Genomic DNA, 21288 nt, shown 5'->3' on the forward strand with positions numbered 1-21288 from the left:
CTCAAGTCGCGCGAGACTTCGTGTGTCGCGAAGTGTCCGGGAGGCGAAGCTATGGGGGACAGGAAGGGTCAACTTTTCCTCTGAGGGTTTAATGAAGAAAAGTATCTGGTGCTGTGTTCTCCTCGCCGTAACACCTGTCGCACAGGTACAGAGCTGGATCAAAATGTCTGCCCCCCAGTTCTCATCCCCTCTCTGTGTAAATGATTAAACACAAATGCCCTACTTTAGGATTATGCAGCAGTGGTGGAACAAATAGGCTACTCACACTCTGTTCCATGTAAAAAATAAATAAATACTGGGTTACATTGTTATCGAAGCAGAAATGCAGTATTGGCATTGCATGTTTTTTAAAAACATCAAAAGTAGAAACAGGTTTATCTTTATGCAGAATGGCCCATTTCAGAATCATATTATAACTGGATTATGATTGCTGATAAATTAATGTGTTCATCACTTTAATGTCACAGCCAGTAAAGGTGGAGCTAATTTGAATTTATATGAAATTTGAATTTATATACTGCAATGTAGCCTATGACAATATATAATTTATATGTTGTATTATTAATCTTGTTGGACGACCTGCAATTTTATGTGAATATCTCATCAATGGAGGGCCCTGGTCTTTCACTGCAGCTCGGCAGTTTTAAAATTCTTTCCAAAGTAAGAACAATTAAATACCTTATTTCGGCAAAGGAAGAAGCACCATCTCTCCCAGTCAAGTCAGCTAAAACCCTTACATAGACAAAATGCAAAGTAACAGACTTTTGGGGGCTTGGGCACCTAAAAAGCAGCACAACCCACTGGGAAGGGGTTTTGGAAGTTCGACCTCACTGTTCCAAGGGAACTGGAGAACGGTCTTATGCCATTTAAGACCGTTCTCCAGTTCCCGTGGGACAGCGAGGTCGAACCTGCTGCAGTTCCTGTGTGAAAGCTGGCAGGATGTAAGATGTGCCTGCGTGGCTAGATATACACAATGCCCAGTTTTATCTCGGAGGAGAGTTGCGAAATTAAGATAAGCAGATGTTTTGGGGAGATTCTGATATGTTAAAGTCAATTTTGTTACATGTGTGTTAATTTTAATATAACATAGTGATGCTCGGGTTTTGGGATAAAAGGTTTTGGGAATAGAGTTCTTTATCCACTCTGCATAAGAGTAAAATATATATTTAGGTGATGCTCTTATCATATAATCAATGCCTGGCAAAATGTATTTTGAAACATGGAGAATCGTACACTCATGTCTGTATGAAGTTCATATGTACAATCATGATGTCTAATGTTCATTCATACTTTGTAACACAATGTGATTTTTTAATAAAAATATTAAACTGGGAACTTTGGCATGACGGTGGTTCGTCAAACTGAAGTGCATCAAGAAGAAGTTTAAAAGAACAAAAAGTGTGGGCTTAGTGAAAGCCCACTTCCCTCAGCCCCCAAGGTAGGAGGGTCAAGAGGTTAAATATAGGACCACAGACCTTGTAGGACTAACACTTTTACTACGATTATAAAGCGCTCCAGCAGAGTGATTGACAATCTGAAGCTGCAACGTAACTCGTGTCTGATGAATCTAACGGAGGCAAAAGTGCAATATTTGCCACTGAAATCTACGGGAATGAACGTATAAAGTAGCAGACATGAAAGTACTCACGTAAAGTAGGCTACAAGTAAACAATAGCCCTCTATACAGTTGGAAATGTGTCTACTGGAGAGAAGCCCAGGAATTTTGATTTAACAACCAGATCGACCTCGTTGGAAACACAATTGTGTCCTAATTACTTCATTTGTGCTCCCAAAAAACTCTCTGAGGGCTTTGATATCATATTCCCAGACAGAGTGCCAGAGGGCTAGCTAACATCTCAGATGTGGTTCCTGGTAGTCAACGAATTAAGAACTTCCTGCTGCACTTATGTGACAAAAGGATTTTGGTTTTCCACTTTAATAACGCCACGCACACATATGTGCAATACTCATATGTGATAAGAGGCCACTCTTTATGCCTTCATGATTTTCAGTACCTCCTTCTTGGTTTTCTGACAGAAGAAACAGTTGCACGCTGTTTTTATTGAACACCATGTGACACATTTACAGAAATATATTGACGGGGTTTGCCTCTGTAAATGAATAAGTGAAATGACAATAATTGTCAGGTTCCTCTGACACTGACTTTTCCTTTCGGGTGAAATGAAAGACTGGCTTTCCAAAGCTTTAGAGCAGTCTTTTGTGTGTCAAACAAACAGCTGTCTTTTAGCTTGGCGTTGGTGTCCATATGGGTCTGTTCTGTATTGCAGCGCCGTGCACTATTTTTATCAGACTAAAAGCCATGTACACTTATACACTTAGTTAGTTATGGTCTCATTTTACGGACATGTCTCCTGTTGTCTCCTGTCCCGTGAGGTTATTTAATTTTTGTGTGTCTGTCTTGTCTGTGTGTCTGTCTGTCTGTCCGTCTGTCTGTCTGTGGCTCCCTGTGATAATAACATGTCATCTGGTCGTCAGTGCATAAAAGACCTGGTTTAAATTCCTGAACCCCTGCATGGCACGCAGTGATTAAGTCGCTCCTCGTTGACCTTTGGTTAAGACATGCAAACAGCACAGGTGCTGGACACTTGGACAAGCCAAAGTTAAAATTAACCTCCAGACAAATCCCTCCTTTGGCCACAATGTGACGGGCAGCCGCGGCTCCTTGTCTGTCGCTTACGAGCTGTTTATGTGGCCATGCCGGAGGTTTGAAGTGGCAGGGGGCCACTCTGACCAGTGAGCTCATGAGAGGAGAAGTGAAATAAGAGTCGGTGAGATTAAAGGGATTGGGACCGCAATATGAAACCAGTGGAGCCTTTTGTGTCCACCATTCAAAATAGAGCCAACAAGTACCGGGCAAGAATGCAACGACAGCAAAGGAGCACAAACAAAGTCCAGAATATTCTCTTTCTATTAGGATATGATATCTTTATGAACTTATTTATTTCTCTGAAGTAGAACAAGTGACTTATACGTCTAATTTAAGCAAAAAGGGATTTAAAAGTTTAAAAAAATTTAGATCAGGATCATAAATCTTGCATAATCTGCCTGGAAATAAGTGTACTGCTTTCAGTGGTGAAAGAAAGTAGCATCACTGAAGTCATGAATTTACATTGCATGAGACAAAATCCATCATTACTATTCATATTTCTATACTTTAAATGCACGTTAAGTATTTAAAGAAACCACTCATTATGCAGAATGTCTCCTTTAAAGGTTTTACGGGACATTAGCACAGTTTGTCTTTTTCCCTCATGAATACTTTTAGGAGTATTTTAATGTAAAGTTTGTCAATATGGAGACAAGTTTGAAATACTGCGATAGTACTGTAACATATGTAAACATATCATGTGTATACGTACAACTATACAGTGTCAAATCAGTGTGTTGGAGTAAAAAGTATTTCCCGATGAGATGGAAGTACAATATAAAAAGGAAATCTTCGAGTAAAGTTCAAGTAATATACACATAAGTGTAGTACTTGATTGAATTACATGGTTGCATTCCATCACTGATTTGATTATCTTGTTTGCATTTATTTCCGAGGCTTCTACTGTGAAACATTAGATTAAATAAAGGAATAGAACGTTAGACCTTGACACCTTTAACTCATATTACAACACCTGTTACTACTCTCAGAGAAAATTGAGAAACACAGCAGCACGACATGTAAATGTGTGTGAGAGAGAGAAAAGAAAGTAAACGGCTCACCTTGCAGGGGAGAGTGAAAGGGACCAGAGTGAGACGTCTCTGTGCCTCCTCGCTTATAGAAAGGAGTGAGGAAAGGAACCTCGAGGAGGAAGCACCCACCGCTGGCTGATGTCAAGCACTTGGTGAAATCACATGTCAATTATAAATAGTTGACTCTCTTTGGAGGTGTTTTTTTCAGGCGATGTTGTTTTTGTTTGCTGACTCCTCAGTGGGAACGGGGGGCGAACAGGAGGATTTAAAGGTGCTTCATCATTTATACACTGACACTGATCCCGTCTCATTTTTGGCGTGTGAGGGATGGGCCGGTTGACTCCGCTACATGGCATACACTTTGAGGCCGTCGCTTCATGGCTGAAATCCCGCCTCGCCTCTGTTCACAGAGCGCAGAAGTTTTTAGGCAACCTGGTCAAAGATCTGTATCTTCCCTGTCTGTAGTTGCCGCTGAGATTTAATGTCGTTGTCCCGACGGGATGTCACGTTTAGACCCTGCCTCACCTCACTCGTAAAAGAGGTTTTAATCTCAGCGTGACTTCCTGGTTGCATGGATGTTAAACACAGAGGAAGAGAGACACGGAGGCTCTTCAGTTAGGCCGCTATCTCGGGTTTTCAATTTTGATTGGGCCATAAACCAACACGGGTCAATGTGGGGCCCGGAGATAGCAACCTGGCAGAAGCTATCGAAGCCCCGCATGATGTCACGCTGTCGATTACAAACACTGAGGCTTTTCATATCACAGTCATGAAGAGGTTTTCTTGCAACGAACAAACTGTTTAGAAACCCAGAGGAGCAACAGGATGAGATATACTCTATTTGAAGGATCTTTCCTAAACATGCTACCGTTTGCTAATTAGCTCGAAGCACAAAGTTCAGCTGAGAGGAAAGTCAGGACGTACCGGACTGTTTAGGAGATTTAATTACTTCTTTAATTACATTTATATTGTATAACCCAAGAGTACAAATGACAAATTTGATACGTGAAATAGCTGCGACCTCTCACTAGCGCACGACACGGCAGCAATGTTTTTATTTAGGTTCATGAAAAATATGGTTTTGCATTAAATTAATATGTAAAACAAAGTAAAATATGTCTGTTCTGTGAGATCAGGTTGCCAAAGTCATTATGGTTCCTCCTCTGGGGAAAATGAACCTCTGCACCAAAGCTTCAAGCAACCCATCGAATAGTTGCTCAGACTCATGTTGGAACTAAAACTCAGAGGCTCTCCACAGTCGGTGAGATTCATCCTCTGGGGAACAAGAATGTGTGTCCAATAGTTTTATTACAATGCATCCGATGGCTGTTGAGATATTCCAGCCTGGACCAAAGTGGTATCAGCGATCACACAGACCGTGCCATCAATAAGAGAAGGACCTCTGCAGTGTTGCGCCTGTCAACATCCACCGATCGGACGAACAATGGAAACACAACGGAGCCATTAATTGCAGGGGAAGTAAACGGGGTCTCATCGTGCCCAACGTGGACTGACTCTTTGTACGCATTGTTTGTGTGAGAAATGCTCTCTGATTACAAAGTCCCCACCCAAAGCAAAGCACACAGAGACAGACAAGCATCCCCCTCCCCCCTCCTCCTCATGCTGGGTTTCAGTCCAGAATCACATCTCTGTGCGCGGTCACATTGAACCCGGCTCCAGGGCATTCTGTTAGTCATCCGATACGCTCGCGGCCCTGTGACAGACTGCACCGGGATGACCTAAAACCCACCGGTGGGCCGCCGCCGCAGCAATAAGAGTCCTGTTTGAGGGAAAACGTTCACCTGGAACTGAGGGAATTACAGCAGCGACCACGAGGCCTCTAACGCTTGATTGCGAGAGGAGTGCGTTATAGCAAGAGGTCAGCAGGTCTCGCACGCCTTTGATCCTCCGGCTGGACTTTACCTCTGAGCTGTTTGTGGTCGGCTCTCTGCTCCGTGTAACATAAAGCCACAGTCTGACAAACAGGCTGGAAACAGAGGCGCCCTGGTCCGGGGTTTTATTTCGTCACCATTTCACACTTTCAAACTCCTTTTTCCCAGGGACACCTCGCTGTCTCTCTACACTTTCAACTGTCAAATTAAAGCAAAAAGAAAGAAAGGAAAGCTGCTTTCAAATTCAGAAGTGACAACAACAACAACAACAAAACGTGTCATGGCTTCACGGTTGGGTGCACTGAACATTTTACCACATATTTGCAATTTTTTTTGGTACAGCCACTCATTTATTGTCCTTTTGTTTATGAGTAGCGCTGTTTCATATCAGCTATTTATCTCTGAATTTGACAAATGAAATGTTAGATTTCATCTTTATTGCGAATCAGCTCATGAAAACAGTTGTTTTTCAATTTGAAAGCTTTAAAGCGTCCATGAATACTGTGGCATTGGGTTTCAAAGACGCCATTGGGATGCCATGAAGGGACTGATGAAGAGATGCTTTTGCATGATGAGACATGTAGGATCCAGTGTTTTTAAAGCTCAGGATTATCTTATATCATACTTTTGATTAAATATGTCTCTCAAAAATCCACTAAGTTTGACTATGATGTTTTGACACATACATTTGGTAAAATAAAACAAGGAAAAAGGGATTTGTATGTGGATACATGTATTGTATTGTATGTGAATATAAATACTCCACCACCATAAGCACTCATAATGGAACAGATGGACCTCATTGGTTGTAAACATGTCTGATTACTGGTAGCAGCACACACAGACGCAGTTATTTACGTTTCATTGAAATCCTCTGTGCTGCCACCTCCTGGTCTCTCTGAGCATTACAACTCTGTGATGCAGCTGAAGGGCAGCGCACCGGCACCCGATGCTGCTGTGTTCTCTTGTTTCTATACCTGAGACCCTCCATTTATTACTTATGATTACCAGGGCACATTTTCAATTAAATTAGTTGAAATCGTTATTAAATTGCAAGATGCATATTTGCTGTAAATCAAGCTGAGGATGATTCGCTACTGAATCCCTTTATAGAGAGTTTGATCATGTGCCACAGTTCATGATAAATAATATGCAGAGAGTTCTTCGTGAAACAAAGACATGTGTTCAAAATAAACTACAACAAAACTTGACATTATTAAAGAATGAATGAGTATGTATAATGTAATATAATATGTCATCGAAACCTTTGCATCTGAGGAGTTTACGCCTGTTTGCAACTAATAACAACTCATAGACATGAAATGAGCAACAAGGTGCAACAACCAGACCAAGAAGGTTTAACATCATTTAGCATTGTGTTTTATGTTAAATATAAATCTGAAAAATAACTAAAACTGTCAATTAAATGCAGTTGAATAAGAAGTACCATCCTTCTTTTTGAGATGTAATGGAATTAAGTAATACGTGGCATAAAATAAAACCTTTAAACTATACATAAAAACCACAGTTTGGTAAATATAATACCGTCTCATGTCTGTGTGACGCATAAGCGTCGATACACTGTGATTGTGCAGCTTTATTATGAAATCTAAAACAATTAATGAGAGAAAAATCTGAATTTTGAATGTGAATTTGCAGCATTAGTTGCTTCAGATCTCAGCAGGAGATAGAGCGGATCTCTGATGTTTCATAATAATAATAATAAATGCAGGAGTCCCTTTCATAAAGCTTTATTTCACAGATCCCCTGTAACAGGAGGCCTAGGCAGCCAGGCTCATTATACATTTACATACACTGTCTGTGGCCCGTCCTGACAACGCTCCCCTTGTTAAATAACTCAACAATATAAGACGAAAACAACACAAACACACACGCACGCACACACACACGCACACACACACACACACACACGCACACACTGTTCAACTTAAGATAACAATAACGATATCGCAACGACGGTAATAAGAACAACCATTGTCAAATATTATGTCATTTTTTTCTAAAATGTGTTACACAGTCAGTCATCTTTAAGGTGCGCCATAAAATCTGCATTGTGACATTTTCAATAAAACTTGACAGACGCCGCACCAGGACACGCGGTGGAGACAGAGAATACTTTGTTGCTGCACGTTTGTATATTTTCGGATGAGAGCTCCTCTTCCTCCTCCTCCTCCTCCTCCTCCTCGTCCTCTTGCGACAGACTGTGTGATGGGAATTCAGCGCAGTTCATTGTTTGTTTTTTGGCACACGATTTTTCATAAGCCGCTGCGGTGGGGCATGAATCTCATAGCTCGTGGGTGGGCGGGGCCAGGAGAGGAGGAAGGAAGGAGGAGGGGGCGGAGACATAAGGCGCGCGACTCCATGAAGATGTGCGGGGTGACTCACAGGACCTCTGCAGGATGAAGAACAACAGAGGGTGAGACACGGAGGGACTCTTCTGCACCTGAAGGAACGTTCTGAAGGGAGAACTGTAAATGCGACACCGCCCGGCTGACCTTTGACCTGATTGGGGGACTTTTTTTTCTCGTTGCACGTTTCATGACAGACTGACTTATTTGATGCTACAATGTGTCCCAATTTTAGGTTCAGGAGCCTGAAAGCGGTCCTTTAGGATTAATAGGAAGGGGGCAACAGATGTTACAGATATATTGTTTTTGGCACAAAACGGTTCTGTCTGTCATTTTTTGCCAAAATCAGAATATGTGTGTCTGTTTCAGGCTGGTCCCGAAACTGTGATTAGGCTTATTTTAAGGAACACTGATGGGTTGGACCTTAGACCAGTGGTTCTCAAACTGTGGGGCGCGACCCTCTAGTGGGGCACGGAGGTATTACAGGTGGGGCGTGAGGGGAAATGCAGATTCTTTAAAAAAATAAAAAAATGAAAATCTTTTTTTTTTTAGTTAAAAAAAAAAAATCCTTTATTAATCCCATAGTGGGGGAATTATTCTCTGCATGTTACCCATCATCTTAGTAATGAAGGAGCTTTGTGCTGCTGTGAAGCTCTGGGGCTTCAGTGCCTTGCTCAAGGACACTTCAACATGAAACTATGGGGAGAAAACAGGGATCCAACCGGCTTCCTACGTCATCTTTTTGCCAAATATAAGTTATTTTTTGCACATATGTAACTTTATTTGCATTGTTTTAACACAGTGATTGCACATGGTATTATCTTTTGTCAGATGGAGCAATTTAGTTCACTTAAAACGGATTTCAATTTTATTTAATTTATTGATTAAAAAAGCATGGATGGAGAAGTCTCAAAAAGTTGGACCATTTTGTTCCAACGTTGTTGGGGCCCAAACATTTTGCTTCCTCCAAAGTGGGGCGTGACAGGAAAAGTTTGAGAACCACTGCCTTAGACAAAGGTCTTTTATGGACCTCATGACTCATTCATTTCCCCCAAAATAGCAACAAATATCCTCCTTTAAGGTTTACCCCCCCCCTCCTCTCACTAAGCATTAAGCTGTGTGTCAGCCTCTGCTGCGCGGTCACAGTCTCATCGGGTGTCTCTTCACTGCACCTGCGACATGCTGAGGCTTCATGGGGCCCGTCTTCATCAGGAAGGGCTCCCCGCCCTCGAACGGCAGGATGGGCTCGCCGACCAGCGCGCTCTGAGGAGGCGGCGCCGGGCCCCCGCCGCTGTTCAGCTGGACCATCTCCTCGAAGTCGGCCGCCCGCCCGTTGGCCGAGACGCCGTTCTGGTGAGCGGCGGCGGCGGCGGCGGGCTGCACGCCGTTCACGACGGGGCCGGACACGGCGGCGCCGGGCGCCTGCGGGTTTCCCGCCGCTGCGGAGAGATGGAGAGCGATCACGTTTCCTGAAATAATGAGTGAGAGTCCATTTTTGGATACGGCATGGCGACCGGGACGCTTACCCTTACTGAGCTCCGCGTCCTTGCCGTTGACCTGCGGTGAAGCTTTGACCTCCTTCTGGGATGACAGAGAACAAAAAGACTTGTGTTACTTCAGAAAAAGACATCCAGGAGGCTTAGATTTATTTTCACGCTCGTTGAAAAGGGAATCAAACGAACCTTTTCTCCGGCGTCGCTCTTCCGAGTCCTCTTCATGATCTCGTCAAGGCGCTGTGCACATCAGACAGAGAGATCAGTTAGTCAGATGAACTCCAGTGTGAACTCGCTGCACTGTGAAGTTGTTGTTCCCCCCCCCTTCTCCTCCTCCTCCTCCTCATCATCACCTTCTTCCTCTCCAGGCGCTCCTTCTCCTCTTTCTGGAAGTGTTTCTCCCTCTCCAGCTTCTGACGCTCCGTCTCCTCGCGAGCTTTGGCTTCAGCCTCCTCCCTCTGGAGAGACAACAAGACGACGAAAACATGATATAATATAACACTTCCAGTCTAAAGACAAGAGGACCCATCAGCTGCCTCGCAAAAGGACAAGAAGCAGCGGGAGACGTCGGCCATATTGAATGGACACCCACTTTATGTAAATGTTCTGTCACACGCGTCAGATGCTCTGGTGTCGACTCCCACAGAGAATCACAGCTGAACATGGAAATGACTCACCGGTGCAAATGTACCCAAAAGCCCTATTTTTGTCCCTTTACCTTTCAAAATGTTGAACTAAAAAATCATTTCAAGGCTTCTATTTTCATTTTCTCTTCTGTGGGTTGTGATGAAGAAGTACAGATTGTGAAAGCGCATCACCCCTCCATCTGTTTATATAATAGAAATGTATGTGGAAAGAAGTGTAAATGAATAACATTCACATAGTTCTTTTGACGTGCATTGACAATACTGGCTCAAATTTCATAAATTGTTCTCCCCCATTTGTCACTTGGACACAAAAACATGACATAATAGGGTCGAGGTTGAAAAATACCAACGTGAACACGCTTTAAAACCCCGACTGGTGTTCAACGTGTGAACGCAGAACAACCCCTGACCACCGGGGGGCAGCGCGTGCTCAGTCTGCTCAGTCCTTCAGGCCAGAGATGATATTATATGAGCAACTCCATTACTTGGTTCACTGAGCATTTAGATCCAGCACCAACCAAAATAGATGCGTTGAAGCCGGTGGTGAAAAGAAGAGTTATGAAGACAACTTTTAAAACCCTAACATGTGCAGTTTTCACGCGTTTAACCTACAGATCGTTTTGACTGCAGCCATTTGGCCGTGCACAGAAATCTTAAATAGTCACGCACACGTTCAGTGTCCGTTGCAAAGAGAGAGCTCTTAAAAAAAAGTAAGAGGCCACTCCGGTCTGGAGCCGTCCGGGCGGAACAATGGTCCGATTGACGGGGACGGAGGGGAGCGTGGCCGAGCGCTCCAGGAGTGGCCTACACTGACGCTGCTTATCCGACTGTCGGGCCCACTGCGGGGGCCAAGTGTACGAGACGGAGGGCCACACAGGCCCGTCACTATCTCCCTCGACCACAATGGCTCCCCTTCATCCTCCCGCTCATCACCAAAATGGAGGTCACCGGCTGGCATGTGGCCGGGCCGGACGACGGGGCCGCCGAGTAACTGGGCGCACGGATGGTCCGTGACAGCGGCACATATTCTCCTCCTTTTAATCTGCCCAGATGCCAGACAGCCAGTCAGTCAGTCAGTCAGTCAGGGGGGGGTGTGAACCCGGTGTTCGGGCCCCACATACAGCATCAACCCCCCCGACAGCTGATGCATCCTCATATGTATTAATCTGCCCAGATGGTAACTGGGCTTACGGATCAAAGGGATTCATGTCGGTTCATGAAATATCAGAGGGGTTTCAGTGCATTCAGTGTATTTACAGTTAACTCATCGTGTGTCTCACTGACGACGTTTGAAAACGGGTTTGAAGGTGATCTTCCACTGAAGTCATAAGGGTTCTGAGTACAACACAAATAACAGAGGCTTTGTGTTTCCTACCGAGTCAAAAAACACACATGGTTGGCAAACTGCTGCGTGTTTACACATCCCAGCTGTTGAGGAGCAGCTGGATTATTCATCCAGAGACGTTTTTTAAAAATAAACAAACTGTAAATAGTGGATTACAGGTGCGCTCACTGCATTCTCTCTTTATATGTGACGTGTTGAAGCAGCGTGGGATCATGGGAGTTCTCCCAGTGAGGGTTCCTTCGTTGTTCATTGTCCAGGAGGTTTGTGTGACCCACAGAGGTCTCCTCCTCCCCCGAAACAAATCCACCAGGTGATTAAATCCAGAAAAAAACAACACAGAATGAAGTAGTTTCGTGTTGAATACCTACACTTGCTCATCTTCTATCCGACTCGAAACATGGAAACATTTTGGATAATGTAAGTACACAACATATGACATGGGTCGAGTCGTTTTTAGACATTCTTGCAGAGAAAAGTGACACATTATACCTTCAAATGCAGCCACGGGCACAGATTGTATGATTATTTTCGCTCGTGAGACAGAGAGAAGTCTGCAGTGTGTTTCCTGGTCACTGACCTGCTTCTGCAGCTTCTCGTTCTCCTCCTGCTCGGCCACGGCTTTCTCCTGCGCCTCCTTCTCCTCCTGAGCTTGCTGGGCTTCGTCGCGGACACGCTGCTGCTCGGCCATGAACCGGGCCTCCTCCTCCCTGCGCTTCCTCTCCTCCACCTCCCGGGCCATCGCCTCCTCCCGGAGGATCCTGTGAAGACGCGTCGTCCGTGTTACACGCGCGTTATGTATCCGGACAAAGGTCTGTTAGAAAACCTCCAGTTCCTCCACTATTACTCAGGAGGTGTTCTTCAGAACCTGAGGCTGAAACCAGCGTCATCCCACAAGTCATCCCACAAGTCAGCCCACAAGTCATCCCACCAGTCATCCCACAAGTCATCCCACAAGTCAGCCCACAAGTCAGCCCACATGTGACACATCCGGGCTGCAGGCCTGAGGCCACTGAACTGATGAACACCAAGATATCCTTCTTTTAAATGAAAAACACTTTAATATATACATATTTTTACTTGTATAGGTATGTTCATAGGTACTACAATAAAGACAGTGTTCAAACAACTTTGTTTTCTTCTGCTGGAGGTCGGCTGAGCATGAAAAAAAGGTAAAATTGTCCTTGTTGATTTCAAAGTAATGCGTTGTGAGCGTTGATTTCATTTTATTTATTTGTTTATTCATTTATTTGGGAGCAATTCTTTCATGGAAGTTGTTTTTTTTTCTCCCTGCAGTCGCTGCCAAATGACATAGAAATCATGAGAAATGTTCAAACTAAAATAAATCGGTCCCCAAATCGTCAATTTCTTTTTATGTACCAGGTGACTACGAACCTCACAATGTGACGCAATGCAATGCAAGTTTACTTATTTATTTTTTCATTGCAGGACTGTTGTATTGAATGACATCATGTTGGAAGGTGTTTGTGTACTTTGACCGTTTCAAAGTCCTGACCTGTTCTTCTGCTCCTGCTCCAGACGCTCCTGCTCCTCTCTCTCCCGCTGCTCGCGGGCTTGCCGGCGTTTCTCTGCCAGGACGCGAGCGGCCTCCTCCGGGTCGTTGGTGCCCGCTGACGGCCTGCCGCCGCCGCCGCTGGTGCTGGTGGTGCTGGTGCTGGTGTTGGTGGAGGCAGGGGCAGATGCTGCGGCGGCGGCGGCGGCGGGTGCAGCAGAAGGAGCAGGATTAGCGGCGGCGGCGGGGGCGGGAGAACGAGCCGAGGCCGCCGGCTCTACGTTTGGAGCAGCTGGAGCCCCCGATGCCACCGCCGGGCTGAGGATAGGAGGCGTGACCGGTACAGACGACACCACGATGGCAGGAACACTGCCGGAGTCTAGAGAGGAGAGACCAGGATGTAATATGTATAAGAAAGCAAACAAATAAATCATCTGAAGAATAAAATGAGAGGAACGTCGCCAGAATCTGACAGATGAAACATTATTTAACTATTTATTTTGTAGCTTTGATTCAACTTCATATCTAAAAATAATACTCAAAAAAGAAGCTCTGTCCATCAGGACGCTACTGGCAGTTTGGGAAATCCTGTGGAGAGTTTTCCCGCAGTGGAAACTTCTTGCTGTCTGCTGCGTGCAGAGTTATAAATATGAATACAGCAGTTAAAATCTATTGGCAAGAAGAGCAGATGACTTTTCAAGGTCCGATTCAAGTCATTTCAGGTTCACCTGACATCACAATGGTTCATACAGTAACCATGAAAACCTCCGTAGCACTGTTAATAAATTAAATATGTGGGGTTTTTTTGGCACGCTGTAATCTTTTTTTCTGGCTTTTTTTGTTAGATTGAACATTTTTATATGGGGAAAAAAATAATTGCTCAATATCATGGAAATGAACTTCATATTGTGACATGTGATCCTGATGCTAATCCAGAAATACATTTGAATTTATAATAATAATAAAACTGGGTTCTCGCTATAAAATGTAACCTGAATGATGTTGCTGGTCTGCCTGTAGTGTCGAATCTGACACACACATGTCGCCCCAAAACCTCCAAGGTCACCTTGAAGCCTGGATATGCCCTCCATGGTATCCAAACTCACTCTTTTTCTCCTCTGGCGCTCCGGGCTGCTGGGGTTCGGGGCGCGTCTCCACCGCGACCGCCTGGGCCTGCACCCTGGCGGGCGTCTGGGCTCGCTTGGGTCGGGCCTTGGTGCCGGAGGGAGGCGTCTTCTTGCCCATCGGGGTCTTGGAGGCCGCCGCCGCCGCCGCCGCCGGCACCAGAGGAGACAGGGGCCGACTTTTAGGGGCGGCCGGTGACGGAGGTCTGTTCCTGGGCTTCGTGGTGCTGGTGAGAAGAGAGGAGGTGGAGAAGGAGGTGACGCTTGAGTCAAAGAGAGAGGGAGAGAGAGATTTAGTCGCAGCGGAGAGAAAGGTACGAGGTTGCCAGTGCACTAAAGCTCATAACTAGGTCATGTGGAAGATATGAGCGGCTCCATCTGAAACTCTGTGATTCTCCGGCTGCAGGAGAGTGTAACCGGAGAGGGAGGGAGGCAGGGAGACATCTTTTTTTTCCTCCTGCGCATCAGTCTGACACTAACAGACCTGCTGTTGGCTGTCTGAACGGAGTCCAGCAGCAGAGTCCCTTTCAGCAGTTAGATTATAGCACATTGGACCATCTGTCGGCCGTTAACCTGATAAAACAGCAGAACACATGAGCTCCCGCTCTCTCTCAGCCTCCATCCCGCTTGAACTGAGTGCACAATAAAGAATGAATTCAACATTTCGGGTTGTGTGATACCTGCTCTCCGGCCTGGATCTCTGGGTCGTGGCGGCGGGAGACGTCAGCTGTCTCTTCTTCGGCACTTTGTCTTTTGTGAGCGCGTTCTTCTCTTTTTCATTCTCCCTCTCCTTGTCTTTCTTCTCTTTCTTCTTTTTGTCCACCTTGAGGGGAAGACGTGACACCAATAAGCAGTTATCTCCTTCAGGCCGAGGCTTTTGCTAAAGGTCGGTGTGTGATGGAGTCTTTAAGACCGCCACCACAGCGTACTGTCTTTGCACGATCTATTTAGTAGTATTATTGCAAAGTTAAGGTTCTTTAAAATCATTTTAAAAAACGTTATCGGCATTTACTGATTATTTTCCCCCACTTTAAACCTTTTATTGATATATTTTCATGGCGAATGTGTCACTGTCTCAAACACAGAGCAACATTCTCGTTCATTTGGAGTGTTATTTGTGTCCATCTGACGAGTGTAAGTCCAATATTCACTCTCTTCTAGCTCTGTTTGTGGTCTCCACCACCTCCTGAGGGAAATATTTGTCTCTTCAGCTGCTAAAAAACTCAACCGGGTTGGCCAGCTAGTCTCTACCTGTGTCTGTCTGCTGTTTGGTGCGAGTGTCTAGCTTTAAATTGAATATTTTTCTTCACTATAAACCAGTGGCGGACCGTGGTTTTAGACCTCGACCTCGACACCCGACCCGACGTCTAATACCTTTGATGGATCACCAGTAACCGATTTCGTTGGCGTGATTCAACGTGAAGATGTTGAACGTGTCAATCCTTTCTGGTTGTTTTTTTTGTTCCAAACATGATGTATACGTAAGCGGGTCGGCATGTTTGCCCTACCGGTGTGGAATTTCGCCGGCGTTGGCGCTGGGTGATGTCCGGCGTGCTGGCGGAGGAGAGCCTCCAGCGCTCGGCGTTCTGGTGCGGGTGGTGATGGGAGGAGGCGTTCAGCGGGCTGGCGGAGACTGAACGGGAGCAGTGGTGAGAGTCTGAGTAACACGTGGACGTGCAGAGAGAGCGGCAGCGGGGGGCCGATTGTCAGGGGACCCCACACACACACACGCACACACACACACACACACACACACACACACACACATACACCATGCAGAGGGATAATAAAGACAAAGGACAAAGACTACGAAGCACAAATGAGAGGCCGGAGAAGCTGATTTCAGCTTCCACCGCGTGACATTGGGGTTGTTAAACTTTGCTATAATATGAAAAACAGTGTTCTCACACTCACGGGAGTCGCTGTTGTTGAGCAGGGTGGCGGCGCTGCGACTGCGGGCCAGGAAGGACAGCGTCGGCGTCATGAGCCGCTCCACGATGCGGCTCTCCCAGGGGCTCAGGCGCAGGCTGCGGGCTGACAGGTGAGGACAACGTCAGTGTCGGGTTACGGCCGCGGCCGCGTAGGTACTCACCGCTAAAACACACCGCCGGCCACACAGGTGAACACGTGTTCGCTTCACACAGACACACACACACACTGAACACACTCTGTCTCCATCGAAGGCAGAGGGGAGTTTTTACGATGCATTCGTGTGCTGCTTGAAGCTGGTAAGCCTGAGGAAATGTTACCAGGTTATGACGTGTAATAAAAAAGCATCACATGTGACCTTTGTCAGTGGCAAAGGAAAAACAATATCACTGATGTTTAGCTAGCCAAACAAACCCTCATCACATGAAGAAAGAAAAGGAGAAAAGAAGCAAGGAGAAGCAGCCATTGTTGCTTCTTTCTCCTTTTTTCTTTACTGAATAAAAAGCTGAGTTGCTTGGTTTATTATACATATCTTGACTTGTGATTCAGACATCAGGAGGTGGAGACAAGCGGCAAAATTGAGAGTCAGAAAAAAACTCCAGTCTGCCAATCAGAGACTCTCTCAGACTCAAACATACAGAGAAACCATACAGGATGAATGACTGAACGTTAGCCCTCACACACACACACACACACACACACTACCAGACATCAGATAACCACACACAGCGGAACAAGCCCAAGTTAACTTCATTACTTACCACTCACAATCACAATCACGTACAAGTCAGAGAGGCAGTTTTGCTCGAACCAATCAAACCCCGTGCAGTGCAAAGTGAGTTTCAGCATTAGCACAATACACTCTGTACTTTTATTGAGTATAGAGAATATATATAAATAATATATATGACATCCAGCAGCAGCAGGATATAGAGGATGTCTTGTAATGACGGGTGGAAACACAGAGACCAAGACATCATTCTCTCGTGAGTCAAGCAAACTTAATGTCAGAGAATGAAGTTGCTTCTCGTCGGAGGTCGGCACCGTCTTGTTAGAAACTAGAGGCGCTGTGTGTGATTTTCATGAAGCTACTAAATACTAGAAAAGCCCAAAAAAGGGAGCGGACGCAGAAAGAGATGATGAATGAGGCAGAGCGAGAGCTCAGAGTTTGAGACACACAGAATATCACGACGCTGTAGAGCCTGCAGCAGCAGCTGACACAGAGAAATAAACGTTTGAAGCATTTCCCCTCAAATAATTTAAACTTAAAACCTGCAGACAGTACGGGGAGGCAGTACTTTTGTAGTACTGTTTTGAGTTTGAGGTACTTTGCTCTCCTGGTTCGACTTTGCACTTTGATTTATTTGAATTGGATTTCTTTTAAAGCTTTAGTTACTAGTTGTGTTGCAGATTAGGAATGGATGTTTCTAAAATATGATTCATTTTAGTTCAAATAAGCTAAACCTCAATTACTTCATCACTATTACTAAACAGTATCATACAACACTTATTGAGATGATCCAAATGTAGATATAGGACTTTCACTTGAGAGTATTTTATATATATATATTATCTAGTATCAATCCTCTCTTGTACATTTAATCCCCAAAATGTTCTTGAAATGACATCAGTAAGTGTTACTTCTCTTTTACTGTGCTGTCCTGCTCCTTAAAGACAACAGCAAAACCACAGGAAACACTCAAGTGTGCACAAGACAACAACACACAGGTGGACACAGAATGCACCGCCTCAACGTGAGAGCTGATCCATGACAACAGACTGTCCCCCCCTCCAGTCTGTCATGACAAAAACTGACAACATGCTGTGCAAAGACAGATGTTTAGTGACAACTCAAATGTGCACTCTTTCATCTCGACGCTCTGTTGGTGTGCAGGACGCCGACAAACACGCAACCACACAAAACACATGAGAGTCGTGCAATCGCAGCGGCGCGTTTTTTGTTGTTGTCGTTTCTACACAAATGAACTCTTAAACACTGGCCCCTCCTCGTGCAACAGTCCCCTCTGCCGTACGTTGGATGGATCACATTCACAACATTTGTTTTATGTCTTACTGATAACTTGACTACCTCCCATTGCTAGGCAACAGCAGTTTCCCCCTCCCCCCCACACTTCTTCCTCAAATGCGGCAAGAGGAGGATGAGCTGCTGCTGGTGAACGACATACACATACATATATACATACACATACATATATATATATATATATATATATATATATATATATATATATATATATATATATATATATAAAATGGTACTGGTTCCAGATCGCCTCCGGAGGCCATAACCACAAGCTCCGATATGAACTTAAATAGGATTCAGCTGCAAATTGTCTTTTCATGTCCGCGTTATTAGCGATTTTTTTCTGAATCTCCAAAAAGCCGAACTGCTGATTGCACTGCGGGTGATACGATCGGTTATGACACAGGATATGAGGCGGGACGAATCTGTGACGAAGACACTCAGGGGTCTGATGAAATGAGTTTAACAGCACAAGTTCATTCAAATATTCATCATTACTTGACAGCGCGATCCTATAGAAGCCCATTACCGCCACACAAACAAAGAAATTAAAAAAAAAATTAAATGAAAAATTTGGATTTTCGGACCAAAAAAATAAAATAAAATTAGGACAATTGTGGTCCTCATTTTTTTTTTTTTTTTTGGTCCTAATATATATTTTTTTTGTGGTCCTAATTTATTTATTTATTTATTTTGTCCTCATTTTTTTTTTTTGTGGTCCTAATATTATTTAATTTTTTTTGTGGTCCTAATTTTATTTTATTTTTTTTTGGTCGTAATTTTTTTTTTTGTGTGTGGCGGAAATTAGCTTCCACATGTATGGTAGGCTTGCAAGGACAGAAGGTTTGTTAAGTTGAATGGGCTAGTCTAGTCCACATGACTCATGGATCCTTTATCCGACTAAGGTTTATAGTTAGAGTCTTTGTCCTCGACCGAGGCGCTGACATATCAGGAGCTTACACAGACCACTCCAGACAATGCTCGTGATTGCACCAGAAGACGAGGCGCATTGTGTTTCAGAAGTGGCTCTCGGTGTGCCGTGTATTGATAAATCCACGGCGACGTCCCTGGTGCTGAAGCAGCAGACAGATATGTCTGCTTTCAACTTTCTGTTCCCCTCGCCTGTTCAAAATGAAAAACCTACTGAGTACTCTACATATCAAAATCTCCTAGTTTTACCAGACATATTACTTTATCTTATATATGACATATACAGTACGTAACAGAAACTGTTAAGATAACATATGGAAGGTTTTAGCCGCGCTTTTAGCAGGATGTAGGTTCGTCGGTCCACCGCGATGGTCCAGAAGTATCTCAACACACTTTGTATTGATTGTCATGAAATGTTGCACAAACATTCACGTTCCCCAGAGGATGAATCCTAAAGACTTTGGTGATCATCTACTAGCAACACCATGAAACTTTTGAAAGAAGAAATTACATGAATTAAATGATGAATATGTAATGAAACGCATCACAATATGGTGTATTTATGTTGCTAGTGACCCCTGCTGTTCAGCAATAACTACATACTAGTCTCGACTAATGCTAGCATGCTAACACACTAGACTAAGATGGGGACCATCATACAGACCCAACATAGGCATGTTAGCATAGTTAAGAGTCTTTTAGCATGCTGACGTTAGCATTTGGCTCAAAGCACTGCTGTGTCTAAGTATCCGTTAGCATGGCTGTACACACTTTGACTTGCTTGTTATAGCAACATGCTAACTTACACTATTTATGATGATAAATATTATCATTTTAGCCAAATGTTGGCTTTTGTGTAATTACAGAAAGATTGATTCAAGTTTCCTGTTCAAGCAAAATGACTTTGTATGAAGAAATAATGAATAAATGTGCACAAAGAAGTGTGTTACAAAGAACATTTCCTGTGACAAGAAACTGAGCAAATGTGCTTTTGTCTTGGTGGCAGCAATGCAGCGCTGTAAATAACGGATGAAGCAAGAGAGGTTTAATCTCCATGGAAACAGGCTATAAGATCGACATAAAACAACCAAAATAATCATACAACACATGTGCATTTAGTTGCCCCCACTTCCATTTGCAGCAGTCACACTATAATATCCACCACCAGTACCACCACCACACCAGACCACCAACAGTAAAGTGGAGGGCGGCAACCGATGAAGACGAGATGAGAACTCAAAACGAACCTTTTGAAAAACAGAAACACACACACACACACACACACACATCACAGAATATGGCTCGGTGATGTCGCGGTGAAAGGGAGGCTGATCAAAAAAAAATGCAGAGGGAGACTCAAATCAATGACAACCACCAACTGAAACCAAAAAAAATCCACGATGCATACGAGACCGAGAGCGTGACAAGCGAAGGGAGGGGGAGGGAGGAGGAAGGGGAGGAGGTGGTAAATGACCAAGTCACCAAGCACAGGCAGGCAGGCAGGCCACCAGAGAGACGACAGTTATAATAGTAACAGAAGAAAAACCCAAAATAAAACAGATTAAGGGGGGGGGGGTGGAGAGGGGGATGATTAGGAAGGGAGAGGGGAGGGAGAGAGGCCTGGTGGACATTGACGCCGGGTCGTCCTTACTTCTGTTGGGGGAGTTCCAGAGCGTGGCAGAGGACTTGGACAGCCTGTTGTTAATGACAGGGTCCACCTGTCTCGGCAAGTTGACAGTGGAGGCCGAGCATCTGCCTGCACCGGAGAGAACGCAACAGACAACAACTGTTCACAAGGCGGCCGAGGTGCAGGCGGCCCCCCCGGCTGAGGACTGATCTCCACTTCGGTCCTGGGGTCTGGAGATCAGGGACTCGCCATCCTCTGAGGTTCTCGTTAACATTAAAGGAGGAGATTAATCTGGACTCAGACTTGGGAGGAGGGAGGCGGGGGAATAGGGGAGGAACTTTGAGGAAAAGCGCGGGAAGGGAGTGGTAAAGTTAGAAATCGCATTAACGCTTTCTATCTGCTGCGGGAAACCAGCATCAAGTACCACACACACGTTCACACACACACACACATTCAGACTCTTTCGCACTCTGAAGGAGAGAAACTTGTCTTGACCTCAGTGTCACGGGTCCAAAAAGAGGCCGCCCGTCACGTGTTTCCACGGTCGGAAAAAGGGGAGTGAGTACGTTTTCACGGCTTCCTCGGTTCACACTGCCGCTCTAATGAAACACGTTCGCGACGGCTGCCTTGAGACAGAGACCTTCCAGTGAAGAATCAGAAAGGTTTAAGTTACTGAATG

General features: G+C 44.8%; 1 protein-coding gene across 11 annotated transcripts in view; it reads right to left on the minus strand.

Annotated features, from left to right (window-relative positions):
* Window positions 1–7060: 7060 nt before the first annotated feature.
* LOC137784450 (MAP7 domain-containing protein 1-like) overlaps window positions 7061–21288 on the minus strand; it is a 34438-nt gene continuing 20210 nt past the window's right edge. For 2 of the 11 annotated variants that reach the window (XM_068575104.1, XM_068575100.1), the window contains 11 exons: window positions 20634–20738; window positions 15988–16113; window positions 15588–15736; window positions 14760–14902; window positions 14062–14306; window positions 12959–13334; window positions 12023–12203; window positions 9807–9911; window positions 9643–9693; window positions 9487–9541; window positions 7061–9399 (listed from right to left, as the gene is read on the minus strand). In XM_068575104.1, the coding sequence (XP_068431205.1) occupies window positions 9101–9399; window positions 9487–9541; window positions 9643–9693; window positions 9807–9911; window positions 12023–12203; window positions 12959–13334; window positions 14062–14306; window positions 14760–14902; window positions 15588–15736; window positions 15988–16113; window positions 20634–20738 (1835 nt within the window). In that variant the 3' untranslated portion in view covers window positions 7061–9100. The remainder of the gene's footprint in view (window positions 9400–9486; window positions 9542–9642; window positions 9694–9806; window positions 9912–12022; window positions 12204–12958; window positions 13335–14061; window positions 14307–14759; window positions 14903–15587; window positions 15737–15987; window positions 16114–20633; window positions 20739–21288) is intronic. The other 9 variants (XM_068575107.1, XM_068575102.1, XM_068575111.1 and 6 more) reach the window with 7 other exon arrangements.

Source organism: Clinocottus analis, unplaced genomic scaffold, assembly GCF_023055335.1.
Source record: "Clinocottus analis isolate CAN_PGR_092001 unplaced genomic scaffold, fCliAna1.0.p SCAF_14, whole genome shotgun sequence".
NCBI lineage: Eukaryota > Metazoa > Chordata > Actinopteri > Perciformes > Cottidae > Clinocottus > Clinocottus analis.